Below are 12,859 nucleotides of genomic sequence, written 5' to 3' on the forward strand. Positions count from 1 at the left end.
TTGGCGAACTCAATGATGGAGGCAGGGATCTCCTTGATGTTAAAGCCAGGGAAGGATCCCACTATATGCGGATCCTACCGTCCCATTTCTTTATTAAATGTCGATGTTAAGATAATAGCCAAAGTGTTGGCTAATAGGCTGGGACGAGTATTGCCTAGGTTAATAGGGGTCGACCAGTCGGGGTTTATTCCAGGCCGCCAGGTGGGGGATAACATACGTCGTACCCTCCATTTACAGTGGGAAGCGCAACAGAGACTCCCGGGGGCCCTGATGTTAGCGATAGATGCTGAAAAAGCGTTTGACAGGGTGGACTGGGAGTTTCTGAGAGAGGTGATGCGACGTATGGGTATCAGTGAGAATTTTTGTAGGTGGATAGCAGCTTTGTACAGAGCCCCAACAGCTTGTATTCAGGTCAACTGTCAATATACACCATTTTTCACAATTGGACGGGGGACTAGGCAGGGCTGCCCCCTGTCACCGCTGTTGTTTTCTCTTTATATAGAGCCTCTAGCTGAGATGATACGGAGCCATCCTGAGTTTCGGGGCATTAGAGTGGGCAAGACGGAGCATCGTGTAGCCTTATATGCAGATGATCTGCTGCTGTATGTGACAGACCCAGGGCAGACATTGGAGGTAGTGGAAGAGATGATGAGGGAGTATGAACGGTATGCTGGGTTGCGAATTAACATAGATAAATGTGAAATACTGGGCATTTCGATTTCTAGGGAGGAGGAAACCACTCTGAAAGGCAGATTTGCGTTCAAGTGGGCCACGAATTTTATTCGATATCTGGGGGTTCTGATTCCAAAGGATTTAAATAAACTCTTTCACCTTAATTATGGGAAGATAATGAACCGCAATCGGTTGGAATTATCGCAGTGGAAGGGGTTGTGGATGTCTTGGTGGGGGAGGATGGCAGTAATAAAAATGAACACTCTACCCAGGCTGTTGTTTTTGTTTCAGTGCCTGCCGGTGGCGGTACCGAAAGGGACGCTGCGTCAGCTACAATATCAGATTTCCAAATTTGTCTGGGAGGGCAAGCATCCCCGGTTAGCAGGGAAAGTGCTATGGGGAGAAGTAGAAAGAGGGGGCAGAGCTATGCCGCGGTTGGAATGGTATTATCAGGCAGCGCAGGTAAAGATGATTCTAGAATGGGAAAGGAAAAAGTTAAAGCCAGCAGGTCAGGTGGAACAGGAATACTTTCCAGGGAGGCAGTTAAAATCACTGTTATGGACTACTGAGGGACTGGGGGGCAGGTTAGGAGGGGTAGACAACCCATTCCTAAGGCATCTCCTGCAGGTTTGGGAGGAGTTTCGGAGAAAAGGGGGACATGGAGAGGGAATATCTACTAGGGCGGGGATACGATGGGAGCCGAAATTTGGGGCAGAAAAGGATAATAGGGTATTTTGGAGATGGGAACAGTTGGGTCTCGTCATCTTTCGAGATCTATTACAGGGTGGTCAAATAAAAAGCTTTGAGGAATTGAGACAGCAGTATGGTCTTCCTGAGGCGGATTTCTTCTCATATGCCCAGGTCCAGTTCTTTATGGGAGCAATGGGTTGGAAGAGGAGAGGGGCACAGGAAAAGGAGAGTTTGAAGAATTTATGGGGTATATTACAGAGGGTGCCTAAATCCATTTCAGTGATTTATAGGAGTGATTCCACTCCTTTTAGCTTTAAGGGAGCATGGGAAAGGGATTTAAATTATAGCTTTAATGATCAGGAATGGGAAAAGATATGCAGGGAGGTCCAGAAGGCCTCTACATGTGCCCTAGTGCAGGAGAATGCTTATAAGGTACTTACCAGGTGGTATTATACTCCTGAGAGACTTAAACATATGTACCCTGCAGTATCTGATCGGTGCTGGAGATGTGGACAAGATAGGGGCACATTCTTACACATTTGGTGGTCGTGTCCACGAGTATTACCCTTTTGGATAGCAGTAATGAAGGCTATGGTAAAAATGACAGGAGATTCTTTGGTGTGTAGCCCACGGGTGTGTCTGCTTAGATTCCAAAACGAAAGAGAATCTTGGGAACAGAGTAAAATATTATGGTGGGGCCTGGCGGCGGCAAAATGCCTGGTAGCTCGGAAGTGGAAAGCCATTGATCCTCCTTCCATGGGCGAGTGGAAGAGGAAACTTGAACAACTCATAGAGTTGGAGAAACTTACAGCCTATCGCAGAGATGGGGAGCTATGGCGAAAGAGGGGTTGGGCTCGGCTACAAGAGTGGGTCGGGACGATAAAGGTACCATAGGCATGGGCGGGAGGGGGGGACGAGGGGGAGAGGGAGGGAGGGAGGGGGTTCAGGTGGGGAGGCATGGGAGGGGAGGGCTATAAGGGGTAGAACATGGTTGCTAAGGAGCTCCATCTCGGTGGAGGAGGGTGGGAGGAAGGAAGGTTTTCTTCAATTTAAGAGATTAGGTGGAAACTAGTTTGAGCTCTTAGTTATTTTCAGTTGCAGCGAAGAAGATGCACTGACGAATTATTGCATATGTATAGTCTCTGCATTAGGTGTGGTTGTTGTTTTATATTTATTGTTGTACATATGATATCAAACCTGTTCAATTAATAATATTCAAAGTTAAAAAAAAAAAAAAAGGTTATGTTTATTGTTTTTTTATCAAGTATAAAGTCATCATAGCATTAGCGAGTATAAAAATCTGGAACAACCACATCCTTTGGAAATTCTAGAACAACATCCTTTGGAAATTAGAACAAAATCAAAGTTAACCTACATAAACCAAAAACATTTGGAAAACCTAAAACAACTTATATATTATTTAAACTTGGCATACATAGCTGTAGAATAGCTGTTAAACATAATCCAAAATTAACTAATATATTGTTCTTAGAAACAGAATTGCTTCTGCCAGATCCTCCTTCATAGAAGCCCTTAAATCTGATTTGATTATTTTCAGTGCTGAAAACAGTCTTTCAACACTGACTTGGGTGGGTGGCATTGCTGTTACAGTTCTAGCTGCATCACTGACAATCTCTGGATAAACAATGATGGCTTCTTCTATAGTCAGTTTTGATGAGCGGTCAAACTTTTCCACTTCTTTTAATCCTTTAAAAAAAACTCTTGCATGAATTTCTTTATATGGACATTTACAGGTTGCTTTTCCATGCTTAACCGACATCGCTTTGCTTTTGAAGTTTTATTTTGTCCAAATAGGCTTGAAAATTCTCTTCTTCATTTTAAGAGAATGAACCTGAGTTACCATTACCACCAGTATAGCTTTAGCTTCATCCAGTGGTTTATGAGTTTCAGGTAGCAACCCTTTCATGCGAACTGCTATGTCATAGAGTGCCTGTTTTCCTGTAGCAATTTGGTCACTGCTCAACAAAATTCGGCTCACTGGATCAACATAAATAGCAGCTAAGAGAATTTGATTATCCAGCAAGAGCTCCTCTCTTTTCCTCATTGAAGATACAATGCCATCAGCAATTAACCCCCCACTTTTGTTAAGGTTATATATCAAGCCCTTCCATTCCAAGAAGAATTTACCTGGTGTTAAATCTTCATATTGCAGCTTCTTGGTAACAGCAAAAGGGTAAGAAAGTAGCCTAATTCTGTAACTTGAGCCCACTGGTTTTCTTTTAATGAAACATTTACATTGTCCAGTTCTTCAAGAAAGTCTTTTAGTTCAAGCAAACGCTTTATCATCAAGTAAGTGCTTCCTCAGCGCGTTGCTTGATCCAAAATGGCTCCTTTTCCAGCACGTCGCTTCAGAATAGCATCTGTTTTAGGGATCCTGGCTGCAACAGCTACTTGCCTCAACTTGCTAATTAGTGTAGCCGCATGACGATCCTTCAATCCATCTCTTATTGCTAGTTGCAGAGTATGAACAGCACAACGCATATGTTGAATGGTAATAAGCTTAGATGCTTCTTCAGCAATATCATCCAAACTTTCACAGCTTTCTTGAATTGCAGAACTGTCATCTTCTGATATTTGTATGCTGCTTTCTTCATCAACTTCCTTCATTTTTTCAATTGTGCTTAACATATTTGATGTGCCTGAGTGTCCTTTACTCCTAATGTTCGGGTTACTGTTTTTTTGTTTTCATCAGCAAATCTAACATTAATTGCAAAATAATTGACGTGTGCATGCATCCATTTTAATAAAGACAAAACGTCCCTTCAGACTTTTTCTTAGTTCTTCCTTCTTACATTTGGCCTCTTCAAGTATAAGTTTCCTTATACTTTCACGTTCCAGAGAAACTCCAAGCTTTTTAGCCATTTCTCCATTTAAGCCTAAAAAGGCTGGTTGTGAAAAAAAAAGAAAGTGGTATACTATTCTTTATTGCCATTTCAATGATGTGGTTTTTGAATTTTTCTGGTGTCATTGTTATAGTAACTTTGTCAGCTGTAAAAAATCTTGATAGTTGTGTCTGGACTCCAGTAGATTTCTGATCTTTTATTGACCCTGAAGTAGATGGAATGTTTTCATTGCTATCTTTCTCATTCACAGCTTCTAACACTTTAGGATGGAAACGCTCCAAGTGTCTTTTTAAATTTGATGCTCTTGTAGGTGCATTTTTTTCATAACCACTGAAATTGCTAATTTTTGCATCACATGCTTTTTCACCATCATCATCTTCTATAATACATTGACATACATAATGTTTCCCATCTGTTGATATTGTAAAGTGTTCATAAACAGCAGACTTTGTCATGTTTCCTGACATTCTTTTTGCCATTGTGAATGGTGTGCCACTTCCACTAAAATATAAAGCTCTTCTTGCAGAGAGAGAGAGCAAGTTGGGTGGAGTCTCTCTGTTGCCTTATCTGTGTGTGCTGAATGATCTTCTCTTGGAGCTTAAGTTCACTGTGGGATCAGAAAGGAGGTGCTCTACAGCAGGTCAGTAAATGCAAAGGGAGACTGAGCAGAGGGAAGCTCTCCAGCAAAATAGTTCAGCTGGACTTCACACTAGGGAAACAACTAGGTACTAAGCTTTATTCACAGCAGAGAAGTACTTTATTCAAATGTATGAGGAGTCGGAACATTTTTGCTGACTCCAACTCCGACTCAATGTACCCAAAATTGCTGCCGACTCCGACTCCACAGCCATGTTCAGAAATACAAGCATGTCACATTAAGAACAGCGCTCTCAGGATTGGGGGAAGGGGCTATCAGAGCACAGGCCCTAGGGCTTCTCCCAGGAGGGGGGCATATAAGGCTCTTGCATTCAATTTTGGTTAGAGGTTTTTTTGTACAGGCACTTAATAAAGGGCAGGGGAGGGGAGAATATGTAAAGCATGAGGTTTGTCGACATCTATTTTACTTATGTGTGCATTGTTATTGGATTATTATAAAGCAGAGTGTCACTTGAATGTCGTCATTACTAGACTGTTCACATCTGAAAGTCAGGAAATAGAGGGTGGGTAGGAGGGAGGGTGTAAGATATGTAGGGGGAAGAAATTGAAAACTGTTGATACGTTCATTGATTGTATTGCTCAAATATTTTCTTTTTTGAGGGTGTGTTATGTCACATCAGCTATGTGAATGCAACGATGTATTTCTCAGAGTGTCATCAATAAAAATGTTAAAACTTAAGAGACTCTGGACCCATTTCATGTTTGTGCGTTTCATAGACATGCTATTCCAGGGAAACTTCTCATGCATATACAATACTTCTGACTTGAAAACCAACATTGCCTCTTACACTGCACCCTTCTCCTCCACCGCTAACTCCAGACTCCGTTCCTTTTATCTTGCTGCACTATATGCCTGGAATAAACTTCCTGAGTCGGTCCGTCAAGCACCCTCTCTGGCAGTCTTCAAATCTAGGCTAAAAGGTCACCTTTTTGATGCTGCTTTTAACTCCTAACCCTTACTCACTTCTTCAGTACCCTTATTTTATCATCCCCACCTTAGTAATTCCCTTATCTCTTATTTGTCCTGTTAGTCTGTCCTAATTAGATTTTAAGCTCTGTCGAGCAGGGACTGTCTCTTCATGTTCAAGTGTACAGCGCTGTGTACATCTAGTAGTGCTACAGAAATGATAAGTAGTAGTAGTAGTACACTTTACCTTGACATTTAATTCTTTTGCTACAAGGCTAGGACTAAGAGGCAAACGACATTTGTTCTTCAGGAAGAAAGACTGCACACGCTCCATACCCTCCTGAAGTACAACCTAAAAAGAAAAGAATGGAGAACTTGAAAAGAGAGTAACAAGAGAAGGTACTCCCGTACCTCTGCATTTTCATGTTTAACTGCTACAACTCTTAAGCAGGGCAGGAGGCCATCAACGAACAAGAGTGAAAAAAAAAACACATCATCCCTGCTGTTCTAATCTCTCTTTTCTCCCTCTGATTGCAGTCTCCAAGGATTGCAAAGCTTACATTTAAGCCTGATCACTGTTGCTCCTTTCCAACTCCAATTCAACAGAAACCAACTTGGCATTCCAAGTTTACTAAACTTTGATATACCACTTAAACTAAATCCTACGTGGTTTATAATAATAAGATCAAGATAAACACTGGAAAAGAACGCCAATATGGACAGAAAAGAGAATAGAACAGACAGGACAATTCAATATTCATTCTTAAACACATATGTACAAACCAAATCTCAAAACCTCTGGAGAATTCACCCCCAGGCAAAGCGATACGGGGAAATAAAAAGCCTGAAATCAAAGGTCAAAAGCTGCTATGAATAAAAAAAGCTTTCAGCTGCTTCTTAAAGATACTGCTGAGGACGAGCCAGCTGTCTTGGTACAGGTGGGTACCAATGACATAGAAAGAAGTGGGAGGGAGGTTTGGAAGCCAAATTTAGACTCTTACGTAGAAAGCTGAAGTCCAGATCCTCCAAAGTCGCATTTTCAGAGATGCTCCCCATTCCACGTGCAGGACCCAAAATGCAGGCAGCGCTCCGAAGTCTCACTGAATGGTTAAGATGATGGTGCAGCGGTGAGGGATTTTGATTTGTTAGGAACTGGGCGACATTCTGGGAAAGGGGGAGACTGTTCTGAAAGGATGGGCTCCACCTGAACCAGAACGGAACCAGGATGCTGGCGCTAATTTTTAAAGAGGAGATAGAGCAGCTTTTAAACTAGTCGCCCAGGAACTCATGGTTCGGTGTGGACTATCCTTGAAGGATACTATTGAAACAGGACATTTAACGAATCTCAATAGAAAGGTTTCAACAATGCTTAAAGTAAGCCAGGTGTGCTAAATGAGAGAGCAGGATAAAGGACGCGCATTATCCCCTTCAACTTCTAAGCAGCCTGTAGATCAAAGGAAAAAACACAATTTGAAGTGACTCTATACAAATGCTAGAAGCCTAAAAAATAAGATGGTAGAGTTTGAATATATAGCACTAAATGATGAGGTAGATATAATAGGCAGCTCAGAGACTTGGTGGAAAGAGGATAATCAATGGGACACTGTATTAACAGGGTACAAACTGTATTGCAATGACAGAGAGGATCAAATTGGAGGGGAGGTTGCGCTATAAGTTAAAGAGGGAATTGAATCAAATCAAATAAACATTCCACTTGACACAGATAGCAGAGTGGAATATTTATGGATAGAAATTCCATGTGTGAAGGGAAGAAGTATTCTTGTAGGGCTGAACGAAATGAAGAAATGTTTTCAGAAATTAGGAAAGATGGAAAATTGGGAAATGGTATAATAATGGGTGATTTTAATTACCCCGATATTGACTGGATAAATGTTACATCAAGGAGTGCCAGGGAGATAAAATTTCTAGATGTAATAAACGACTGCTTCTTGGAGCAACTGGTCCAGGAACCGATGAGAGGGGGAGCCATTTTGAATCTGGTCCTTGGTGGCATGCAGGGCGTAGTGCAAGAGGTGGCGGAGTTGGGTCCCCTGGGAAACAGTGATCATAAGATGATCAAGTTTGAGCTACTATCTGGGATGAACCCTCAAAAAAAATCTACTGTAGCTGCATTTAATTTTTGAAAGGGTGACTATAATAAAATGAGGAAAATGGTTAAAAAGAAACTAAAAGGATCGGCTGCAAAAGTTAGGACACTAAATCAGGCGTGGACGTTATTCAAAAATACCATCTTGGAAACTCAGCCACGATGCATTCCATGAATTTGCAAAGGTGGAAAGAAGAGAAAACGTTAGCCAGCATGGTTAAAAGGTGAAGTAAAAGGTAAAATTAGTCCGGAGACGAAGCAAGGCCTGGCGTCCAGAGACTCGGTACTAAAACAACCTCATGAAATCAGCCCCTCAACAATTCATAATAGTCCTAACTAACCACATGAATTTCATGCTACAAAACGGACTTTTCCCGAAAGAAAAAGGAAACATTTTACTCACCCCAATACCCAAAGACACAAGGAAAAACACAAGCGAAATAACTAACTACAGACCAGTAGCATCTATACCATTAATAACCAAAATAACTGAAGGGATGGTTACCAAACAACTCACAAACTACCTCAACAAGTTCTCCATACTACATGATTCCCAATCAGGATTCCGGTCAAATCACAGCACAGAAACAGTGTTAATTACCCTAATGACCAAATTTAAACAAATGATTGCAACTGGCACCAATATACTCCTCCTACAATTTGACATGTCAAGTGCCTTTGATATGGTAGACCACAAAATCCTATTACACATTCTCGAATACTTTGGCATCGGAGGCAATGTTCTAAACTGGTTCAAGGGGTTCCTAACCTCACACGCATATCAAGTCACATCAAACTAAACTACGTCTGCTGCATGGACACCTGAGTGTGGAGTACCGCAAGGATCCCCCCTATCACCAACTATTTTCAATCTAATGATGACCCCCCTGGCAAAACTGCTATCAAATCATAACCTTAATCCATATATATATGCCGACGATGTAACGATATATATTCCATTCAAAAAAGACATTAATGAAATCTCTAACGAAATCAGCCAAAGTCTACACATCATGAACACCTGGGCAGATGCATTCCGACTGAAACTGAACGCAGAAAAAACTCAATGCCTCATCCTTACTTCCCAATACAACACGAATAAATTTACCACCATTAACACACCTAAACTAAATCTACCAATCTCAGAAACTTTAAAAATCCTAGGAGTCACGATTGACCGCCACCTAACACTCGAAACTCATGCGAACAATACAACAAAAAAAATGTTCTACTCCATGTGGAAACTGAAAAGAATTAGACTATTCTTTCCAAGATCTGTCTTCCGCATTCTAGTGCAATCTCTCGTACTCAGTCACCTGGACTATTGCAACTCATTATACGCAGGATGCAAAGAACAAATACTGAGGAAACTTCAGACGGCCCAGAATACGGCAGTCAGACTCATTTTCGGAAAACCAAAGTACAAAAGTGCAAAACCCCTACGGGAGAAACTACACTGGCTACCACTCAAGGAATGCATCACTTTTAAAGTATGCACCTTAGTCCACAAAATCATTCACGGTGAAGCCCCTGCATACATGTCTGACTTAATAGACCTGCCACCCAGAAACGCTAAAAGATCATCCCGAACCTTCCTCAACCTCCATTTCCCTAAGTGCAAAGGCATAAAATACAAAGTACTGCACGGATCGACCTTCGCATACATGAGCACACAAATCTGGAATACACTACCACGCAACTTGAAAACAATCTACGAACTGACCGACTTCCGCAAACTACTGAAGACTTATCTCTTTGAGAAAATCTACGGCAAGGATCAAAACACATGAAGCCCATACAAACTAATAGATACGCACCATTACACTCTCTCCTGAAGTCTCCTCTCTTGCATTCTTACCACTCTTAAAACCCTACCCATAGATAAATCGTTAGACATATATGTTCTCTCAATACTGTTCTGCCCCCCTCTCTACTCACCACTGTTACACTCCGTTGTTCTATTCCAAAATGATATCCCGAATTTATTCTTTTATAACTCTTCATAATGTAACCCACAATCGGACTGCAACCAATTGTACTTCCATCATTCACAATGTATTGTAAGCCACACTGAGCCCGCAAATAGGTGGGAAAATGTGGGATACAAATGCAAATAAATAAATAAATAAATAAATAAAAGTGATGTGTTCCCAGCCGAAATCAAAGATACTTCCGTTGGGCTGGAAGTATCGGGATGTGTATATGCATACTTCAAGTCAAAAGAGCATAGCCAATTGTTTTCCTGAATCATGGGAAGAAGGGTGCCCATGGAAAACATCCTGTACTTCTCGTGGACCAGGAATTTGTTCAGGGCCCTTAGGTCTAGGACGGGACACATCCCCCTTGTCTTTTTCTGCACAAGGAAGCACCTGGAATAGAATCCCTGCCTTTCTTCCCCTGGTGGAACAGGTTCAACCGCATGGGCCTTGAGAAAGGCGGAGAGTTTCTATGCAAGTACCTGCTTGTGCTGAAACCTGAAAGAACGGGCTCTCGGTGGACAATTTGGAGGTTTGGAAACCAAACTGAGGGTGTATCTGAATCGGATTATTTGAAGAACCCACTGGTCGGAGGTTACGAGAGGCCACCTTTGGTGAAAAAACATTAACCTCCCCCCAACCGGTAAGTCGTCCGGGACGGACACTTTCTGCGGCTATGCTCTGCTGGAGCCAGTCAAAAGCTTGTCCCTTGCTTTTGCTGGCGAGTTGCAGGAGTGTAGCTATGCCTAGAATAGGAAGCACTCTGCAACTTACCAAAATACCTCCTGGATGAGGAGGCAAATGCAGAAGATGTTTGGGAGAGAGAAGATACAGTATTTGTATGCTTCTTGATTTGGTCAGCGACCTTCTCTCCAAAAAGGTTATTCCCCCCCACCCTCCCCCCCACCCCGGAAAGAGGCATCTGCCAACTTCTGCTGAACTGAATGTTCCAGGTTAGAAACACGTAGCCATGAGAGTCTGCGCATCGCTATACCTTGGGCAAAGATTCTGGATGCCACGTCAAAAATGTCAGAAGTGCCCCTGGCTGAGAACTTGTGACACGCCTTCTGCTGCTTGACCAACTGGCAAAAGGGCTCAGCCTGCTCTGGAGGGAGCGCATCGACCAAGTCTGACAGCTGCCTCACCGAGTTCCACAAGTACACACTCGTGAAGAGTTGGTATGACTGGATACGGGCGATGAGCATAGAGACCTGATACATTTTTCTCCCAATAGAGTCTAGGATTCTAGCTTCTCTGCCTGGAGGAGTCGAGGAATAGACCCTAGTACTCCTGGCTCTCTTGAGAGCGGAATCCACCATTATGGAACCATGAGGTAACTGGGACCTCACAAACCCAGATTCACCATGTCAATTTTCTTAGGGACCACAAGGACAGACAGATGGGAGACCCAGTTCCGTATGAGGACTGCCTTGAGTACCTCGTGGAGAGGAGCCGTCACTGCCTCATTAGGAGGGGAGGCGTAGTCCAGGACCTCGAGCATCTTGGCCCTGGACTCATCCTCCACTTCTATTGAGAATGGAATGGCATCAGCCATTTCCCGATCAAAAAAAAGGCTCTCAGGAGGAGAGGAGGGCTCAGAAGGAATCCCATAGGACTCGTAGGAGGAAAAGTACCTGGTATCCTCTTCTGATTCCCATGAGCGCTCCTCTTTGATGTCAGATAGCACTTAGGGACCAGGCCCGTCTAGTTGCAGAGGACCCATGTCCTTCAGAGCAGTGTCGAGAAACTGGCACACATCTCGACTCCGGCGAGGGGGTGTCGGCATGGGTGGCTGTCAACAACGGTGATGCAAGCGGTGTCGGGATGTACACCATGTGCTAAGGGCCAGGCGAGGCCACAGCGGGAGGTATGGTAGGCGCAAGCACCCCCGATACAATGCACATCGCTGCATAAGGCCATCCAGAAGCTCAGGGAGTAAGGCCCGGATACGCTCATCGAGGGCCGCCATCAGGAAAGACTGTGGCATCGGCTGAGGCGCAGGCTGCAGAATCGCTGGGGCCGGTGCAGGATCTCGGTTGCTTGGAGATATACGCGTCAGTACCTCCTGGATAGAGGGGGAGTGGTCCTCCTGGTTTCTCGGGTGCCAAATCCCTCGGTGCCCCCAGCACCATGTATCATAGTAACATAGTAGGTGACGGCAGAAAAAGACCTGTACGGTCCATCCAGTCTGCCCAACAAAATAAACTCATATGTGCTACTTTATATGTATCGAGGGAGATCAGTGAAGGTGCTTCTTGGCCTCTGTCTGATGCACGTCGCCCATGCTCCTCGGTGCCAACGAGGACAACGTAGAATCCTACCGTCACTTCTCAGGGGGCCTGAACAGTGGAAGGCCTCGAGACAGGTAGAGACCCACTCGATGCCTCATTGCTCCCAGTGTCACGGGGTGTTGAAGCAGCCATCCCTACCTGGACTCCCGAAGTCGATGCAGACAAAGAGGAACCGGATCTGGCTCCAAAAATCTTTGACCGTTGAGCCTATCGGAAAACCTGGGTCCTCTTTTCATTCGAAGGCACAGGACATAGTTGGCAGGGCTATGGTTGGGCCCAAGGCACTGTAGACACCAAGAATGGGTGTCCTTCCCCGAGATACTCCCGTTTCACCGCATAGAACGCTTGAAGCTACTGGGAGTCTTCGTGAACATGGAAGGAAAAACTGCACCGGCCAATCCAAAGACATGATGGTGCCTGAAAAAGAGGGAAAAGGCACAAAAGAAAGAAACCTGACCGGGCAGACCTAAAAACGTTCCACGTCGAAAAATAAAGGAAATTATACGCGGAACAAAAACTAAAAAAATAAAGGACTTTTTTTTGAAAAGGCAAAAGGAGCGGGTAGAAAATCGCCGAAAGGCACTCAAAAACAAAGAAACACTCTAACCAGGTATGTGAGGAGCCACCACAAAAAGCAGTTGCGCCTAATGCGGAAAAAGCAAAACTAAGGCAGGCTCTTTCATGTGGCGGGCGGG

The 12,859-nt window shown here is 43.6% G+C and overlaps 1 protein-coding gene across 1 annotated transcript in view; it reads right to left on the reverse strand.

Annotated features, from left to right (window-relative positions):
* PIK3C2A (phosphatidylinositol-4-phosphate 3-kinase catalytic subunit type 2 alpha) overlaps positions 1-12,859 on the reverse strand; it is a 564,057-nt gene that overhangs the window by 149,998 nt on the left and 401,200 nt on the right. The window contains 1 exon segment of the mRNA XM_030201063.1: positions 6,038-6,142. Coding sequence (XP_030056923.1) covers positions 6,038-6,142 — 105 coding nt within the window.

The sequence above is a fragment of the Microcaecilia unicolor genome, chromosome 4 (genome assembly GCF_901765095.1).
Source record: "Microcaecilia unicolor chromosome 4, aMicUni1.1, whole genome shotgun sequence".
Lineage (NCBI taxonomy): Eukaryota > Metazoa > Chordata > Amphibia > Gymnophiona > Siphonopidae > Microcaecilia > Microcaecilia unicolor.